Source organism: Mastacembelus armatus, chromosome 15, assembly GCF_900324485.2.
Source record: "Mastacembelus armatus chromosome 15, fMasArm1.2, whole genome shotgun sequence".
Taxonomy (NCBI): domain Eukaryota; kingdom Metazoa; phylum Chordata; class Actinopteri; order Synbranchiformes; family Mastacembelidae; genus Mastacembelus; species Mastacembelus armatus.
In genome coordinates, this window is record NC_046647.1 from 13,555,741 (window position 1) to 13,576,871 (window position 21,131).

The window sequence follows — 21,131 nt, forward strand, 5'->3', positions numbered from 1 at the left end:
TCTATGGGTGAGCCCACGTGTTCAGGGTGCGTTTGTTATGTTGCACAGTTGTAAATTTACCCATTTCTCTGGGCGGCGCAGAAAAAACATATGCATAAATCTTATTTAATTCGAAACCTCCTAACCTTTGGATTGTAACATTCATACAAAGGTGAGAAACGTTTTTTAAACTTTTCACTGAGGTCAGCGTTAGCATCAAAGGGGAGCATACCGGGCCGGGCAGAACAACTAAACGAGTGCCAACACGTTAAGACCGCGCGTCTCTTCCTGGATTGTTTGAAATCGTCATCATTTACCCGCGTTTGTTGACCAGCCCACTTTGTTTGGCGGGACAGGTCTTCGAGGAAGGAGTTTTATTGTCTAATCGGTGAGTAAATGTAATGACAACATAACAACATAAATGTCGCGGCAGTGGGTTCATATGTCGTGAGATAAGTTAGTCTGGTGAGCTGGGCCGTTTTCGTCCTGTGTCCACTGTGGTTTGAGGACTGTCGGTCAGCTTAGCTAGTAGCTCCCATAATGCAGGAGGTGGTATGTGTTGTTGACCAGCTAGTTAGCTAGTCCCTTGGCGGTACAACTAGTTTTATGGAAACAAAGCGACGGTGAAGCTCTCTTACTCGTTAATTTGCTCGATTTGGTGGCCATACTGGATATAATGTTATGGTAATGTAACGTCAGGCCTTAAATGAATTTGGTCAAAACAGCTTTTCTAGTCTAAGTTTATAAATAATTTTTTTTTGTTATTGGCGATAAAGGCCAAAAAACGAGTTTAATTCTGTCCTTACTGATGTAAATAAGCGTACAACAACTGTAAAATATAAAGTTACTGAAGTATTTATTAGCCAGCAATGAAGTCAGTCACTGGTCATGGCGTATGGTTACTTGTTTACTATTTTCTATGTTTTGTCATGTAAGACCAAATGAGGTTAGTGGTATTTTATTGTTAGTGGTATTAAGTTCATAAAGACTGAACAGGTCACCCAATTCTTTTATTCAGGTCATACCATGTTTTATTCCCTGGATTCATACATGAAATTTGTTGTGCAGCCTGTTTTTGAACCTGGATTGGAGCTAAAACTTGTCTGCACTTCACTGTGTGTGTATTCTGAAAACAAAAGGAAAATGTATTTGCACCAAATATGCCAGTATGGGACCCCTTATCTCCAATTATGTGGTGCTACAAAAAAGCTTTCATTTCTCCCTTACTATCAGACACTATGCTGTTCTCTGGCGGCAGAAGAAAGAAACACATTGCCAACCCTCAGACAGACCTCTATGCACATGCTCTTCAGTTCTATGGGCAGCCTCCTCTTGAAAACATCTCTCTCTCTGAATTCGAGACATTTGCTGTGGACAGACTGAAATGTAAGACATTAGTCACATGTCATTGAAATGATCTTTAAATGGTGAAATGAGCTGGGCGCATTGTTCTTTCCTGCTGCTAGCATGATTAAAATATTTGATATTTGCCACTGCAGTGTTGAAGACCGTTGAGAATTTGGGAGTGAGCTACGTGAAACTGTCAGAGCAGTATACAAAGAAACTGGAGAATGAGTCTAAAAACCTGAACTTCCCACACAGGCTTGACATTGTGAGTATTTTCTTTATGTACATCAAAACAGTTTTAACAATTACATGTACAGGTAGCCATGGCAACGGGGATGCAGAGGATGCAAAATAAAACTGAATTGCTCTTGCCTGAATGAATAAAAGATGTCACAGGTACTGTAAACATGACTGTAGTTGGAGTACAAAATACTCTTTTTTTTTTTTTTTTTTTTTAAATCTGATGTTTTGATTTTTTTTCCTCGCAATTAAAAATGTACTAAACAAGACACCAAAAGTTATGAAGCACTAATGAGCAAAGAAACTAAATAAGCCAATAAAATATTGTAATAATATAAACTCAGCTTAAAATTATATGACATCAAACTCAAAATCTTATTTGCTTAAAACCAGCTCTTCAAGTTTTGGAAAGACAAATCTTTCTAGTTCAATCATCAGAACAAAAGCACAGATGTAAGGGGCGGCTGTGGCTCAGGAGGTTGACCATGAACCAGAGGGTTGGTGGTTCGATCCTTGCCTTACCTCGTCCTGAAGTGACATTGAACCCCATGTTGCCCCCGGTGGCTGCTCCACTGGTGTATGAATGTGTGAGCGTTTGTGTGAGCAAGTGGGTGAATGGACAAATAGTATAAAAGTGCTTTAGTGTAGAAAACCGCTATACAAGTATAAGACCATTTACCATTTACCAACTGCTTTAAACATTAAGGATGACAGAAAATCTCAGAATGCACCAAATGAATATGAGAAACGAAGAAAAGACTACATCTCCCACTTCATTCTCAGACTCGCCTACTGCCAAACGTAAGTGTTTCATTCCTTTAGAATAATTAATAAAGCAGATTAATCATTAATTATACAATAGAAGGGTGAATGTAGTTCAGACAAAACTAAATAAATGTTTATTTTCAATGGTATCTTAAAGGGAAGATCTGAGGCGCTGGTTTATACAACAGGAAGTTGATCTCTTCCGCTACCGCTTCAGTGATTTGCAGCCAAAACAAAAGCTTGAATTTCTGCACAGAAATAATCTGCAGTATGATACGGTAAGTTTTCAGAAGTCTCTTATTTTTTTTTTTTTTATTTCTTAACTGTTCAGTGAGTTGTCTTATGAGTTACATTCCCAAATCAAGTACAGAGCAGGTAGTGTGAGGCCAGAAGCTAACAAGCGCACTACAAGCTGCCCTCCTTCACAATGTCATGGTCCTCAGTTGTATGCTCACTAGATGGAGCTGTTTGCTCACTGTAACAAATTACATTCATGTTAAAGGTTTCCTTTAAAAAGCTGAAAGAATTTATTTTAGAAACACTAATGCAAATAATAATAGTAAAATAACAGTGTCTTTATTTTTTGTTGTACATTAAAGTTGGTCTTTAGGTCCACCCAAGAAAGGCACTGCAGCACGTTCTTATATGATATGGGTGAATTCTTGAAAGGAAAACAGAGAAAAAACTATTTAATAATTCTTCCATACATAATGTGTCAAGCAAGGGTGGAAACTGTGCATTCATTTGATAAATGATGTTTGGTTTCCATGAGGCTCAGCCTTCAATGTATTCACACTGACACAGTTCTGCCTTTGCCGCTCTTCACTGAAATTCATCATCCTCATCAATAACTTTTCAGATTAGTATCGAGGAGAAGAAGACTCTGCTGGATAAACTTGTCAACTCCAGTTATGGTGTCAGTGGAATAACTGTGGAGGATCAGGACTTCTACAAAGTGAGTTACTCATCTCTTTCCTTTGAGACCTCGTAAGAGTTTGAAGTGCTTATGTTTTCATAGGACAGCATCATTTAACGCTGTATATATTTTTGGTTCCCATGTGGTAAATTAGACTTTTAGAACCATGTATATGTATATGTAATACCATGAACTTTAGTATTCAGAATAATAGAACTTCACTAAATATATGACCGTTTTAACCTTATCTTTAGGCAATCATAAAGTGGTATAATAAACATCAGACTCACCACTGTAATTATCTTTAGTTATTGTACAGTTCACCCCAAAGCTCCAGTAATTTCCCAGTCTTTTTTTTTTTTTGGTTGTTTTTGAATTTTGAATTTAAATTTATTTTACCTACCTAGTGTCTAAAAAAAACAGTAACTCTATTAAAGTGATGTTCCACCAGTTTTAACATGAAGTTAAGGTCAATCATTATGGTGAATACTTTTACATCTTCAGAATTTTTTTGGCATAATATTGCTTAATCTATATCTTCATGTAGCTGAAAAATATCTCTGAACAGATCACTGTTACAACCTTTCCCTGCTAAAAGGATTTAAAGCTATAATTTGGCTATTCACAAAATGAAAAGCAAAGTGGAAAATGTCATGGCCTGCTCCTGGAATCTAAATTTACAATTTACACTTGTTTCTGACAATAAAGTACAGTAAATCATTACTCATGTTATTGAACAGCTCACGAATAAATGTAAAGGGCAAAATGTTGGCCTTAACATCCAGACACCTCCCGTGCATGCAGACAGAATATTAAGAAATTTGTCTTTTAAATGCACTGACATTTTTCTTCTCCATTTCTTTTATTTTAAAGGTTCCATTTCAAGATGCTCTGGATCTAGTGCGAACAAGGAAAGTGTACCTCAAAGCAGGATACGTGTACATCCCTCACCAGGACATTGTCACTATTGTTCTCAATGATTTTCGCACAAGACTATCCAAAGCTCTTGCAGTAAGTGTTTGCAACTTATCTCTATTCTAGAAAGGATGAAATGAATAATGTACTTTACGTAATAAATCAGGGTGATGAATGTGTGCTGGAGAAACATGACCTGAGCCCTGTTTCATAGTTTATGATGTGAACAGATTGGTTTCAGAAGTATTCAAACCCATTCAGGTTTTGTGCACTTTATTGTGCAACATGGACATAATTTCTATTGTTGCTCAGATCTACATTCATAATCTATAGAGTGAAAACATAGTTTTTATAAAATTTTGCACAATACCTACATACATCCACAAATATACTGTGTATATATTCACACACATTGTGTTTCTGTTAAAAACAGTAAGACTGGTTCCATAAGAATATAACTGTGGCTGTTCCCTTCAAAGCCCCAAGAGAAACTGGGGAAACGCAGGGTTCAAATGAGGGGAATAAGTATGCAGACACATGACATAAAATGTCTGGAGGGGAGAGTGGGGCCAGCAAGTATGAAAGTGGTTATTGTCCCTACAGGCATGATGTTTTTTTAAAGTCTGAAGGAGGGGGGTCTGTGAAGGCACAGTATTGGCATACTTGTGCATTGCATTAAATGCCCTGAGGGACATTGAACATGATGTTTTGGGAACCAGAGGCATTCTTTATAATACATGCAAAGAGACAACCAAGGTTCAGTTATGTTGTGGTGAGACCTCCTGACTAGGGAGCAGGCACAAGTAGGCTCAACTAACATAGGCAGTGGCACTGTACTGTTTATGAATAGGGTTGATTTATTAATGAGGTGCAAGACATGTACAATATAGGTGACTTCCAGTCACAGAGAGGAATGATGAAATATGAAATACCTCCAAATCATTGCTGTTCTTGGAATTGTAATCTATATAATTTGATTTCATGAGGATTTTATGTTTATGTATTTTATTTTATCAGCAAAATGTATGAATTCTATAGCTGAAGTAATCATCTTAGTATTATGATTTTTATCATAATACAGACACAGTGTCTATGGGGAAACCACAGGTAAATCAGAATAAACACAATGGGGTTCTTCTTTGGTCCATGTTGTCTTCATCAAAGGAGGAAATATAACTGGTTTCACCTTCTGTTGAAAATAGACCTCTTAGTTTTTTATGTTATGCAGCAATTTTAAATAGGGTATATTAGTATATGTTACTTCTGCACTTGTTTTGCACATTTTTTTTTTCTCTTTAGAGTTGGTAGTTCATTGTCTCATGCGAACTCTTGCCTCATGAAAACTCTTTGGCAGTACCAACAGAAGTTCATTTTGTTCTGTTATGTTACGTTCATGCCTTGTATTTATCTGAGCAGTCGCTTTCAATCACAGTGTTTTAAACTAATGTTTGTGCTCATGACGAAGAGTGGATTCTGCTTAGCCACTGATCTAAACAATCTATTGACAAATTGAGGCATTAATAAACTCACTGTTCTGCAGGTTAGATGAAGAATCCTCAGTATTTTACTTTACAACCCTCAGTTGAAAGAGTGGGCAACATGTGCTTGATTGGCTTTAACCTGAACACGTCCTCTGTCACAGGACAGGACATATTTTTTTCAAAATTAGAAATGAAAACCAAATTAAAAAGGACACCTTGGTCCAGTTCGGCTATTTCCCCATTTCCTGGTAATTATCCGGCCCACTAACTGTTGGAATGGAATAACGCACCAAAACTATTTTTCTTGTAACTGTGCCATTGCGACTGTTTCTGTGTTACTATAATAGGTATTGTTCTCCACTGGGGACAGCAAAGGGACATTACAGAAAATGTGTCATTAAAAAGGCATGAAATTGAAAACTGCTTTTCTGTAGGAGTCCAGTTATGGGTTTGATGTTCATTTTAACAGATATATAGTCCAGTAAACATTTTTGTGTATGCATAAGGCAGCCATTGAAATAGTCATTTGAAGTCATGTTTATAAATTTATTGGTGTAAGAAATGTTTTGTGTGTGTGTCTGTGTATGTGGCTCTTAAATGTAACCACACAGTCAGAATCGCAGCTGAAAACGTTCATATCTCTGTTCAAACTGAGACAGGATATACAAAGAAAAAGTGTTTTAGATAGAAACTACAATGTTTGGTTAAGTTGTTTACATGATTCTGAGATTTTTGATAAATCTCAAGACTTTAGACTGTGTGTATCAGAATCAGAAAGAGCTTTATTGCCAAGTATACTTGCAAGGAATTTGTTTTGGTGTCATAAGCTTCCAGTTCACAGAAACAACACTCAGACAATAAAAATGTGTATATGTCATTAAGTAGTAATTTGTTATAGTAATATAGTATTTGGATTTTTTTTTTTTTTTTTTTTGGGCCTGTTAAAGTTACTAAGTCATGGTGTTATATAATTACTGTTTTGTTTGGTACTTAATCTTTGCACTTAACCTGCAGTGATAGACTAATCCTTTGACCTGCACTACTTACCATTACTCATGTGATGCCCATCTCCTCTGCAGTTGACAGCCCGCTCACTACCAGCAGTGCATTCTGATGAACGGCTCCAGCCTCTCCTTAACCACCTCAGGTAAGCAGCAGGATTAATAACTTTGTTGCCATTTTGCAAGGACTCTGCTGAAAAAGAGATTTAACAGGATTGATCTTTGGCACCAAGGAGGCTTGAAGGCTTGGGGCTAGTCTGAGTCAACCCACTCTGTTACTATAGACAAGTCCAGATGTTGTGTGAACTTATGGCGCCTTACTAGATGTGCAGCATCATCTATTTCTATTGTAAAAATAAAATTCACTACACATTTTTTTTTCCTTTCTTTTCCTCTTGCAATTCGTCATGTACTGTATTATATCTCTGCATTGGTACGGGTATTGGTGTCGGGGCCATGTTTTCGCTCAGTAGTTGTTAAAGTGATTTATAGTAGTCTATGTTTTTTTTAAAAGGTGGCTTTTAAAAGTCAGAATAACAGATTAAACAGAGCCCTCATAAGTAAAATTCCATGTGGTTGGAATACCTGCTCTGTGTAGCAATATGGGCAGACTGTAAGTAAAAGGTGTTGCTTAACTTAATGTGTTAGAAGTTTGGGTTTTGCCAAAAATGGAATACAAACCTGTCTACTTCATCTATGTAGGTACTGTACCAGAGCTGAATGTTTTTAATCAGTTTTTAATTACCATATTTAAATGTTATTCATTACAAAAGCATCTAGAATCTCCATATAGTTATCATGTTTTATCAATAGAACTACTGCTAACCTGATTTGCAAAGGCAAAACCTCATGTAGAGGGCGTATTGCAAAAATCCTTTAATGTGTTCAATGTTAATGTGAATCAGTGGCAGCACACACTCATGTTAAATAGCAGCTTAATAGCAGACTTCATTTCAGCTTCAATAGCAAAGCAGAGTGGCCCAGAACACAGCCAAGGTCTTTTATCTTACTGTAGATTAAAGTAAGAACATGAATATAGGGGTGGAAGAAGTCATGGTGCCTGATTGTGGATGTGGATTAGTGGGCAGGTTGTTGAGATTAGTGGGCAGGATACTAATCTCTGTAGAACGGGGAAACACAATGTGATGTGAAGCAGAGCCATGCGAGATCCAATGGATTACCAAAGTCGTGGACTTAAACTGGTGGAGGCTTAGCTGTTTGTTTTGAAGGAGGTTACAGGGGCTGTGTTATAGTCACCTTTTTATTATTGCATTGAAGTTTACATTTTAGCTGCTTCTAGTCTTTAATTTGTGGTCTTTAGTTGAAGTCTTGTTGTTGATTTGACTTAAGAAATCATGTCAGAAAATGTGTGTGACTAGTTTTCATGACAGTCCTGATTAGCTCTGAAACTGGATTAATTTTACTAAAGAAATCAGTGTCATTTGCCACAGTCATGATATATTTCTCATATTTCTTTTTTCAGTCATGCCTATGTGGGACAGGATTACAGTATCCAGAAAAACGTTGGAAAAATCTCTCTTGAACAAATTGATTCAGTAAGTTGCACTGACAATCTATTCTTCAAATGTCAAGGTGTCATTTTGCTGGGAAATGGGTGGTGTGAATGGGGAGAAATTATATTTTGTATTGTGATTCTGGAGGAAAAAAACTATAAATAAACAATAAACATGTGTATTAACCAACCAGTGACATTTGGGCCTTGAGCACAAAGCAGTTGTACAAACCAGTTGTTCTTGTGGCCTGTACAAACATGCAACATGCAAAAAGGGGTGGGGACTATGAGAAACTCTAGAGAAGAAGTTGAAGTTACCCATAAATTATAGTTGCCTAATTTTGTATAGTGGTGAACTGTTTTCTGCCTTCAGCTTTCAGGAAAGTCTTTCCCACTCTGCATGAGGCAGCTCCATCAAGCTCTCAGAGAGAACCACCATCTCCGCCATGGCGGCCGTATGCAGTATGGCCTCTTCCTCAAAGGTATTGGCCTCTCTCTGGAGCAGGCTCTGCAGTTCTGGAGGTCAGAGTTCATAAGAGGCAAAGTGGACGCAGACAAGGTAATGATGACAACACTATTGGTTTAAAATATTTCTTTACTTACATTTTTAATACATCTAATTAGGAATATGTTGTGATAAGATCACATTTAACTTCATATCTGTATATATGTTTGCACCAGACATGAAGACAAATTCCTAGTACTGTAAAGTGTTCTTTGCTGTACCTGGCAATACAATAAACTTATTCAGAACTCAGTTTTGCATAATATATGAACACTTTAACTTTAACCCAAGTTCAGTCCATGATGTCCATATTTATTGTTTGACTAGTTGCAGGCAAATAGAAAATGAACTGTTTTGATAATAAAGTGATGGTTTGGTTCACTTAGCATAAAGATTGTCGGATGGACACAATAAGATGTGATGAGGGATCTGGGAAATTGTTCTCTGGTGTTTATGGACCAAATGATTAATTTATACAATAATTCATAATTTAAGTTATTAGTAGCAGCCCTACTTGATAGGGATATAAGACCAGCATCATCTCATAACACAGTGACACAGTTAAGAGACAAGTCTTAGCAGCTATATAAGCTGTTTTGACCTGTTTTATACTTTATCACTTGTATTTGTAAAGTGAAAGATTAAAATACTGCCTGTCTGAGCAGCCCTCTGACCCGATAAACATCAACCATACACGACTTGCACACAAGTCTGTTGCATTTTTTGAGTGCTTGTCAACAGAGGCTGCATCAATTGAGTGGAGGTGAGTGCCAAGAAAACATTTAATAGTGCTGTGCTGAACAGAGATCCAGCACTGCAGTGTATGGACTTTGATCCCCAAGCCATGTTGTCTTTGAATAATGATTTGTAGTAGTAGATCACATGGTTGGCATCCCAGCCATTCCTCCATCCCTGTCACTCCAGGTAGTCTGCACTCTTTCCACTCTGGGGGTGTGTATTACATCAGCTAGACAATGTGCCCAGGAGTAGTGATCTTGAGCCTCTGTTTCTTATTGGTGCCTCAGATTTTAGTGGTAATTAGGAAGCACATTAAGAATTCTGACCAGAATGACGCACAAAAATCCTTAAGGTTGTTCACATCTTTCTGCTGAGTGCTGAAGAAAGACTTTGCAAATATAAGGAAAAAAGTACATTGTTATGGATCTGGTTGGCCAGGCCCAAATTTGTATGGTGCTAATAGCAACAATAATATGGGTTCAAACATGAAGCCATGTACAAAACCTGCAGTGAACATAGTGTGAATAGGAGCGAGTTCAAGAGTTTAGTCTGAGTTTTCTATATTGAACAGGTCCAGCACAACTGCACTCCATCAAAGCGACCCAGCAGCATGTGGAAAATATCTGGATATATTGAAACTGTTTGTGTAATGCAATATGGTGTCATCAGGAAAGCCGCTGCGTTGGCACCCTGCAGTTTTTCATGCACAGCAAAATATGTGTGATTATAGCCTAAGGGAGTGTCCATCCTACCTTCAACTTCTCCTGGCCTAGTCTGTCGTTGGGCCCCAGTAAAGTGGCCCATGGTACAGTAGATACATGTTATGTCTCTTTCTGGTGCGCTGTTTCTGAGGTGGCTTCTATGTACAGGCTCCCAGAGACAGTGTGATGGGCTCTGCACAAAGCCCAGCTCTTGTTCCACAGCAGAGGCAGCAGAACGGTGCTGACCAGATCACAGCCCTCACAGTGATGTATGTGTTGTGTCAGAGACTACACTTTGTGGCAGGCTGCACAAAACCTACTCATTAGTATGCGATGGGCACAGAGAAAAAGATAGGAGGCAGTGATGCCGAAAGGGAGGCCTGAAGAAAGAGGCAGTGTAATATTAGACTAGAGGGAGAGACAGAATTGATGAAATCAACTGGATCTATCCATTTTTCTTGCCTAGGAAGTTGGCCTATTCATTTGGAGGAGTGTGTATTTGCATCACGTTTTAGTGTATTGTATGGCCTTAGGGTAGGACTACTTCTGAACTGCTTGTTTTACAGATTTTAACTTTAGGTTAATGTATTTCTACTAAATGACATCATTTTTTTACATTATGGGCTTGGCTTCTTCTGGGATGTCTGCCAACAATTGAAGAGATTCATTAGATGACACTTAAAATTAACCACTCCTAAAGTTTGGTTACCAGCATACACCATGTTCTTTTTATCACTGGTATTTTCAGCACATTTTGAAAGTAGCCCGAAAGCTAATTTAAAAAAAAAAAAAACAACTCTGAACCATTAGCATTTTTTGTCTGCCTTAAAAAAAAAGTTTTGTTCTGTTTTTTTTTTTTTTTTTTTTCTTGAAGAGATCCAAGAGAGACAATTTTATAGTTTTTTTTCCCCTTCTGTTTAAGACAATGTTCAGTGGGGTAATAGGTTAGTATTTCATTAAGAGGTAGGAATTCATTGAGCCTAGCAGAATTTAATTGGTTTTCACTGAGAAATGTACACTTGGACCAGCTGGATACATGGCTGATATTAGCTTATCACAGATATATTGTATTGCTAGATGTGTTGGGTGATTAATAACAAGAAATTGCAGCAAGGAAATACCAAAGTTATGTCTGAAGCTGGAAAGAGTCAGTGTTGCCATTACATACTGTAGTTTGCACTAGCACTGATATAATTCCACTAAACTAAAATTTTGTGTTCATGTATAAGTTCAAACAATCAATTGACAGTGGTGTTAGTCTTTTTTTTTTAAAAAAAGTCTGTATTTGTTGGGATATAGCCAACCTTTTTTTACAGCAGACACTTTGACTTGTTAGTAGAAAAAGATATCAATGGTTTTGCTTTTACAAAAAAATATAATAATCATACAGAATTCTGCCTGTGCATATAGTACACAATTGACGTTTTTAAAAAGCATCCATTCTTCTTTTTGCTGCATCAAACTACACTTTTTTTTTTTTTTTTTTATAGGCCTTCACCTTTTGTTGTTTTTTAGGATGTGAAAAGGCCTGTAGTGCAGATTAAAAACTGTAGTAATGGTGTTACATACAAGAGGGATTGGAGCTACAGGCACATCAGTCACTATGGACTGAGCTTAAGAAGCCATGCCAAGTTTGCACACATGCACACATACACACACACGTACGTAATCCCTTTTATTGTGTCCTATTTCTCTGTCTCCATTGCCGCAGGTTTTTGTGAATGTGTCCTAGAGTGTGGGGGGATGTTACAGTGATGTAGCCCCATGAGCCCAAGATGTGGCTCTGCGCCTTGAGATGCATCTTTTATGTTTGTGTTTAGACTGATTTTCTGAAGTCCCTCATTTTGGAGGTCAACTGTGTTACAGTGTAGAGTTTATATAGGCGTATGTAAAGCAAAGAGATGCAGGTGGTGATTAGAATAAGATCTGAAAACATATGTAGAGAAGGTGTGTTTGATATGAGTAAACAATGGGACAAGTTAAGAACAAACTGTATATGTAAGTAATACCAGTGTATGTGAAATGGCAGTTTGCTTATTTATTTTTTTTAATAACCATTTTTGGTATAAAGCTCAGACAACCTCAGTTTTACCTGAAGGAAATGAAAGTTTAATATCTTATCTCTCAGTCTTTGTCTAATTTTTAGACCACATAGGATTTTTTTTAATGTCCTAATTATTTCACATAATACATATTAAAGACACTTTAGTGCCAGTGGAGTTCCAAGATTCATTTTAATAGAGTAGGGGGGTCTTAAATCAAGAAATGGTCTCTTGAATCCGTAAAAGCTCTACATAATTAATATTTGATTTATTGTACTTAAAGAAGATTTTATGGGTTTTAAATCGCCACTGCAGTTTGTCACATTAGCTGTTTCAAGGGTTTTATTGTAACATTAATGTGTTATGATGGGTGCAGTTATGGTGATTGTGTTCTGCCATCGTCGAAGCACACTCTGTATTTTAGTTTGATTTTTAGAGGTGGGGTCCCTGTAATTCATTTTTAATGGCTGCAGAGAAATATTGTACGTATAAAAAGAGTTCACAATGAAGATTTTATAATGTGACCCCCATCAAAAAGTATGAAGGGTTTTTTTTTTTTTAGTTCAGACCAAACTGGACAGAATGTATCGTGAAGGCATTTTCAGATGTCTGGCACTTTAAAGTTTATTGATACAGTTCACCTGTGCCCTTGACTTTGATGTTTTGCTGTTTGGGAGATCATATAAAGACGTTTCCAGATATTAAATCGGGGACATGGTTTGGTTGAATTCAACCTTGCTGCAGTTTGGTCACAGATACATTTAAAGGGGTTATGTAAGGCCTAGTGTAGTCTGCCTGTGAATGAATTCTGTTGTACTGTATATCCTAATCAGAATGTGAATACTTTTATGTGAATGTTATCATTTTTCAAGATTAACGTGCGTCTATGAAATGTCAGACATATAACCATCATAATATTTTAAAATCAGATGTTCTCCATTTTCCAATTTTATCCAACCAGCAATCCAAAAACCCAAGATAATGGATTAGCTTTCATATAAGGCAGTCTAATTTGATTCTTAATACTCAATCAATACTTTTGCTGTTATAGCTCTTTGAGGTGGTGTTAATTTTTGATATTTTACATATAGTAAGTTAGTTTAGTCCAGTCATTTATCCAACACTGTTGGATAGTTTGACATCTTTGTGCTCAGCAAATAGTTTAGATCCCACTATCAGACGTTGAAAGGAATAATATGTGTTTAGTGGAACTGCACAGCATAGACATCTAAAGTGTGATCGTGTACACTGTGTTTTGGTAACAAGTAACTTTAGGTGTGAAATAAAATGTCATGGACTAAAATGTTTAATATTTTCCTCTGAAATGTAGTGTAGTAGTTAGTATAAAACAGAAATACTTACACCAAGATTGTACAGTGCACCATTTCAGACATCTGTTCTTTTATTTAAAGCACTTTGGTACATTATAAAATGTACTCTGCAGGACAAGGGGCAAAAGCAATGAGAGTAAAAGGTGGCTGTATATCCATAATTCAGCTATCTCAAGTGTGGCGACACCTCTACAGCAGGTTCTCTCTAATAGCTCCATATTTCATTGAGGAAAACACCCTGTCAAAGCTGACATGATGTATGACCATGTCTCTTTTCACCCCAACCTTGTCCCTCTTACACTCTCATCTTCACTAATGCCTTCTCGTCCTATCTCCCTTCTTCTCTCGTTCTCTCACTGAAGTTTGACAAAGCATATGCCTACAGCATCCGCCACATGTTTGGCAAAGAAGGCAAGCGAGCAGACTACACCCCCTACAGTTGCATGAAGGTGATTTTGTCAAACCCACCCAGCCAAGGCGACCATCATGGTGAGTTCATGGCTGTTGGAAGAAGTCATTACCCATGTGATAAGCTGCTCAGCTGTCATTATCAGGATGTTGAAGTACTTGGCTTGGATTTATAACACAGACTGTAGAAACTTCTAAAGTGTTACATACATGCTAGTATTTCAAATGTCCTTCCAAGTTGCATATTATATATTTATATATCCTTTTATTTGAATATTTTTTATTTTATGTTTGCAGGATGTCCATTCCGTCACAGTGATCCAGAGCTGTTGAAGCAGAAGCTTCAGTTCTACAAAGTGCCTCCCAGTGGCATCAGTCAGGTGGGTGTCGTCTACAGCAGGGGTCACTAACCATGGTCCTCAAGGCCCACTGTCCTGCTGGTTTTCCAACTAACCCTGCCCTTCCAGTTTTTGATTGGCTGAACACACCTGATCCAGGTAATCTGCAGTGTGTAGGGCAGGGATATCTGGAAAACAAGCAGGACAGTGGGCCTCGAGGATCAGGGGTGGTGACCCCAGGTCTGCAGTAGGGTTCTCCGGTGGTCAGACAGCCCTCTCATTGCCATTTCTCCTCTTATCCCACGTGATGCAGTAAATAAACATTTTGTTAGTGAGTTTATAAAATCAGTTCATTCACAAGCTGCCAAATGTTACTACCACTACACCTTCATTAGCTGAGAGTGATCAATGTTAAAGATCAAGGTTCATCTATAAAATACAGTATAAAAATACACCATTTGAAAGTAGTCGCAGCACAGGTTTAACACTAACCCCTTTGAAGGCAGATGACAGAACCCAGCCTGTTATGACATTTACAGTTAGTTGCTCATAAACAAAAATGTTGGATACATTTACAATGATGACCTGATGATGGTGCTAGTTGAAAGGTTAATGGATCAACAGTCACTATTTCATGGAGATCGTTTAAATAGTTAGTGATATGGATAGTGATATTTTTCAAAACCACAGATGACAACATGGTGATGCTAACAAAACTTAAATTTGCAGGACAAGTAAAGACCTTGACCTTCTGGAGGTACTAAATTAAAAGTTATTAAAAAATCATCAGGGCATTTCTCAAAGAATATCTGCAGATTTTTCTGCCTGTCCCTGTAGACCCAAGTGTCAAAATCATAGTGATTTGTCTTACTGCAGTTTATCACAGGCTTATTTGTAAATGATGTGAAAAGCAAAGGTATTTTAGGCAGTAACAGTACAGTGTAATCAAGTGATGTTTGGCATGTTTTCTAATCCTTTAAGTTTACAAATAGAAAGTGAAGTGCTAATATCACATCAGTGTGATATCCACCCTTTTGCTGAATAGAAAATAAAACGCACAGCCAGTGGTTTCCTTTTATTATCAGTCTTTTGTGGGCATTTTTGCAAATGTTCCTGCTGTTCCATTAAACAGAATAATAAAAACTGCAATATCTGGCTGAGACAGTGCACCGCTCATCACAGATACAGCTCCAGTGCTGAGCATGCTGGTGGCAGTATCTCGCTGCAGGCAGCCTTCAGGAATATAGGGAATAATGAAGGAGCCAAATACAGGCAGATTCCTTAGAAGAGTCTCTCTCTGAGCAAGTGCTGAAGACTTTGGATTTATTTTTCAGCAGGTCAGTCACCCTGACTATGCAGTCATGCTAACATTACAGTGGGTTTAGTACAAGAATGTGAGAGCCCTTATGTGACCCAACCAAAGCCTGGGTTTCAGACTGGCTGCTCACACCCTCCCCTTTCAACTTTGCAGAGCCTCTGTAAACCAGGGAGTTAAAAAAAAAAAAAAACAGGAAAATTGATGTACTGGAAGACTTGCAGGTATAATTATTGGCAACAGTTATTCTCCAAAGATTTACTCAGGGCATGAATATTTAAATTACCCCAGAAAAAGCCTGTGATCTCTTTTCATTACATTTGCAAAGCTTTCCTGAAGGATGTGTTGTCATTATGATTTATGAGGGATATTTGTTTGGGTAGTTGACCAAAAGCCAATTAAAACTATATTGAATACATGGCTGCAACATCAAAAATTGACAGTATCTTCTGTAAGAGTAGCATCAGCGTTTCAGGTGTAGCAGACTACTGGTGGGAGAGGCCAGTCAGACTTACTACCTTACTTAACCTGAAATGTCTTGCTTTCCCCCATCCTCTGTTTTGTTGCAGATCATGGAGCTGGTTAAAGGAATGCACTATCAGCTGGCGTGCCAGAAGTACTTTGAGCTGACACACAATGTAAGTGCAGGTTTAATTTGAAGCGGGCAGTAAACAGAGCTACCTGTGTCAGGGGCAGAGGGGTTTGGTCCTCATAGCTCATGAATGAAGACTCACAAAAGACCCACGACTGTCATCTTGTCCATTATTAGCTGGCTGTCACAGCCACTTAATTTTTATAGGTTTATTATGGCAGTCAGATCTGTTTTGTCCCCTGTGGATACTTATTTATTTTAATCTGTTTAAGTTTGTATGCTTGAGTCATCGTCACTTTCAGTCACACTCAAAGTCCTGGTTTAAGAGGACAGCAATGATTGGGAGAAATAAACAAGGTCTTAAACTCACACAGCACATGGCGATCATTAAACACATGCTCCAGTCTTTGTCACTCTCTGCATTTTCACAGCTTGATGTATGATGTCTGAAGTTCTGAGTAGTTAATTTTTGGAGGGGAAATCATTTTGCAGAGTTTCTTTAATGAGGGAGATATGATACCATGTAGTTAATATTCTTGATATTTTTAAGAGAATGACTGTTTTTAAGGAATCAGTGTAACTCAACGAATATTTTTTTAGTTGTTTTAGTTTAGATATTGAATCACTTTGTGAAAAAGAATAGTTTACATCAGTCTTTTAAAACAATATCATAAAAAAAAAACACTTAAAATGCCATTGTGTTTCCAAAAAATAGAAAAAATGTGTGCTGTTCAGTTTCAGTATGATCAAAAGTAAATACACACACCCTCAGACAGTGACACCCATGCCATTAAATAATACACCAGTACGTTATAACAGGTTATTAATTACAGCAATCCTTTGCTGGTAATTTAATCACTAAATATTAATGTCTTAATTGAAATAATTACTTAAGTATTTATTAATTTAAGTTTGATTTGATGCTGTTGTCGAGCCTCTGCAACTTTTGAAATTAAATGCCCACAAGTGACAATTATGGGACAATGGTAAGTGATAATACATGGTAACAGGTTTGCTGACTGACACAGTGATGTCTGTTACAGTACAGTCCAGGGCTACTTGGATATTGCTGCCTGGTTATTGACTTAAATAACAAATGTTGGAGTCATGTGTACATTTACATTTATGTCCTGCAAACAATTGATTTAAAAAAAAAAAGAAAAAAAGACATCTTTTGTATCTTCTGCAAAAAGACATCTTCTCATGTGTAAAATGAACTAATTTGCTTCACAGGGCAATTTATACACATTGAATTAATATTCTCACAAAGCTGCTCCCTGATGAAAGCAAAGATCTAACAGAAGTGTGTTATGAGAATCAGTATTGCTCAACAACCTTTTCAGCCCTGTGCAGATACGTTATGATGGTTTTTCTTGTAGTGACTGTGTACAAATCTATCATAGTAATTTCAAACATACTCCTTGAAAGGTTTGAAAACATCTGTAGAAATTGTTCAATAATTATGGAAAAGGTCACAGAATGAGGTGTTCTGTTAATTGGTGCATAGATTTTTACTCATCATGAGTAATCTTTCCCCCCCCCCCCTCAAATAGCCTTTCATCTTTTCACTTTGCACTGATGGTACAGTTAACTGGGGCTTTAGCTCACTAATGTGCCTGTAAAAGACCTCATTATTGTTAATAAATTAGTAAATTCTTAGTATATTAGCAAATCCTCCCACATCCTCAATGAAGCAGATGTTCTATGACCATCTTAGAAAGGGTGACATTGAATCAGTCAGTGCTACCTGCCACTACAGTGAAAATGGAGATTCCTGTTATTATACTTTTTGGTTTGTTTTTGTGCAGATTGATGACGGCAGTTTCTCACTCAACCACCCCAACCAGTACTTCATAGAGAGCCAGAAAGCTTTAGGTGGAGGCAAGGACCTAAAGAAAGAGATGGATATGTCACAGAGGTCTCAGGAAAACTCTGCCGCCAGACGACCTGCTGCAGCGCGAGAGGCAGCAGCAAACACCTCTCAGGATTTGGTTGAGATGACAGAAGATCTGGACTCTTTCTTTCAAGATGGCTGATTTTTTTTTTTTTTTTTTTTTTTTTTTTTTTCTCCTCTTATAAATGTCTTATCTATGTCTTTTATGTGAGGTCTTGTGGTTAGGGCATCCGCAAATCTGATTTAAGTCGAATGTTTTAACAGTCCCTATCTCACATGCCAAGTATTAAAGTTGCATATCTGTAAACTTTCATTGATCACTGGTCTTTCATTAAAGTCCACTCCAGATGCAGCACATTTTGAGTCAGCTGTTATCTGACACTATTCTAACCCTAACATCACACCAAAGTTTCTATCTTGAGAAAGTTTTGTTAATATGACATTACATTGCAGTCATTTTGCTGTTAAAAGTAGACTCTAGATTTGTTTTCTTTCTTTGTTTCCACTCTGGTCTGAACTCAGATGGCTTATACCCACTCTCAGTGCAGTGTTTTGGCAAGGATGCAGTTTTGGAGGTGATGACTAGAACATTTCCCAGCTGTCTCAGGAACAATGTCATTGTATTTGCTGGCAAAAGTATAGATGAATGGTGGCAGGAGAATGGATGAAAATAAACAATTTCCGCAGTTGTATTATGCTGCCTTGGAATAATGCCTTATAGCACACAATGCAGTTTATTCAAAACAGTCATGGTCAGGAGATATTTCCCCCCCTTTTTTTTTTTTGAACTTCAGCTCAATTCCTGAAAAACGATGGCTTTCTTAAAGTCAAGAACTTTCTGTACTGGCAACTCTGGCAGCTCCTCTAATCTTGGTGCTTTAGGAAGTACAGGCATCTCTGGTCTTACTTTGTATTTTGCAAGATTACCAACTTTAGATCAAATTAGAGGCACTATAGAGTTTAGCCCTGAATGTTATGAATGCAAATGTATTTTTCAAGAAATATTGAATAATTGAGAGAAAGCACTTTCAGTAATTTAATGATTGTTAATTTTAAATCTAATTTATTGTCCTCAAAGGTGTCAAAAAAAAAAAAAAAAGTCATAGCATTAATGCATATTTCTCTGCAGGCTACTGTGTTTCAAGACTTTCTGACACACTTCATCACTGCCTCATCCATGTAACGTCAGAGCGCAAACACGTGGCCTCTGCCAGAGCTGCACATTGCTGGAATTAAATTAGGTCTTAAAATCCAAGCATGGTGCTTGACATAGAGAGGATTTATTCAGTATAATAAGGCAACTGGATAACAGTGCGCAGCCGGGCTGCTGTCAGCAAGAGACCCTTGATGTTTAATATTTGGTAGAGCATGACTACATTTGACAAAGCTGGCACTTTCTTAGACAGTGGGCAGGAAGTTGACTAGGATAGTGTTTATCTTTTTCAAATGGATTTGCAATCATTAGTCATGACCTTGGTTGCTTTCGTTGTGCAATTCGTTCTCCTTTTGAACTCCCTGTGTGGACGAGAGGTGTTCTGGGAACCACAACATTTGTTTCATGAGCCTCAAACGGAAGTTGGCGTGCGGGGTGAATCTGCGTGGATGTGCCATGCAGCTGCAAAACAATTCAAATGGTCATTTGTTGCTAGTGAGCACTCAACGATGATTCCATTGTACACATCTATTCAGCGCATGTAGTTTTCTCTTTGTCCTCTTCCTAATATAATTTCACCCAGGGGACCAAATGTGTAGCAGTTTGATTTGTTATTTAATATCCCTCACCAGAAGCTGCTCTGGTTAATTTGGGGGATTTGTGTGTGTTCTGTTTTCTATTTATTTTTAAAGATTAGATAACATCCCATAATGCATACTTGTACGTCTCGCCCTGGAGCTTTATAAAAATGAGCACAATTTATTTGATAACTGCTCATTCCTCATTTCAGCTCCCATAAAAGGTTGTGTAGTCATGATGGTATATTAGCTTTTCAGTGGGAGGAAGAACAGATTATTTTGGGCCTTTAGTGGATTCCTGTCAAATTAGGTGTACTGCTGCCACAAACTTTTATCTTCACTGCACTGCAGTCGCTGGCACATTTGGAAGCAGAAAATAATGGCAATAAAAAGTTTAAGCAAAAGGTGACCTTAATTTAGAATCGGCATCCTGGGTTATTCTACTGTAGTAGAAACCTGACTGACATAAATGACATAAAATCCTCAGCAGGAAAGTATTTTTGAAATAAAAGTTACGATTAAAAAAGTTAAGAGAAGAAGCTAGAGAATTGCGATATTCACCATGAATTAAGTCTTGGAGGAGCTGAGGTTGAATGATGTCAGGCCAAAAAAATAATAAAATCTTCTTCATGACAACAGAGCAGACTGTGTTCTGATGAAGACCAGAAAATGTGGATTAAAGCTAGTGACTGGCCTTTGCTGTGTTGCATAAAACATTAAAACTATGTTGTTCTGGAGTCTGTATGTTTTCAGTGCAAATATTTGGTCATACTTTTAAGAGTTTTTAAGAATTTTTTATTTAAAGAAACTAGGATTAAATTATCAAAGGCATTCCAAGTTGAGATATAAATTGGCAGCAGTGATTAGTCATTAAGAATTTTAAAAAATAATAAAATATTTCTCCCAACATTTTAAGGGATGTGGTTACAGAGGAAACCAAAACACTCACCAAACTCTTAACTATTGTCAAAGTGTTACATAGTCTGTCAAAGTGTCTCTTTTATTTAGATAAAGTGCCCTGCTACTGTATCTTTAATTTAAACATAATGGTGAGATGATGACATTTCATTCTTTTATTTACCACTCAAATGTCATTCATGAGTATAGTCCCCACAGTTCAACTCTTCCCTGAAGTCCCACTGGGATGTATTAAACACACCGGCAAAGAAAGCAGGCCAAAAACTATTCCATTGTAGAAAGCAATGTTCATAGTTGCCCACAGCAGCCTGAAAACTGTATTTAGAAAATTATGTCAAACAAAAACAAAACTATCTCGGATGTGTCATAGGACCAGTCAGAAAAGTAAAATTCAATTTTTATTTTCCCATGAGCACTCATATGATTTTCACTAGGAAAAGGCATTTAATTATTTATTTCAG

General features: G+C 37.4%; 1 protein-coding gene across 1 annotated transcript; it reads left to right on the forward strand.

Annotated features, from left to right (window-relative positions):
• Window positions 1-284: 284 nt before the first annotated feature.
• On the forward strand, window positions 285-18,698 carry prim2 (DNA primase subunit 2). The gene is made up of 14 exons (XM_026308466.1): window positions 285-367; window positions 1,213-1,365; window positions 1,479-1,591; window positions 2,273-2,367; window positions 2,489-2,609; window positions 3,191-3,286; window positions 4,121-4,258; window positions 6,723-6,790; window positions 8,128-8,200; window positions 8,531-8,716; window positions 13,837-13,963; window positions 14,180-14,262; window positions 16,105-16,173; window positions 17,936-18,698. Exons 2-14 carry the CDS (start codon window positions 1,218-1,220, stop codon window positions 18,161-18,163), a joined length of 1,545 nt encoding a protein of 514 aa, XP_026164251.1. The 5' UTR covers window positions 285-367; window positions 1,213-1,217; the 3' UTR covers window positions 18,164-18,698.
• The last annotated feature ends 2,433 nt before the right edge of the window (window positions 18,699-21,131 follow it).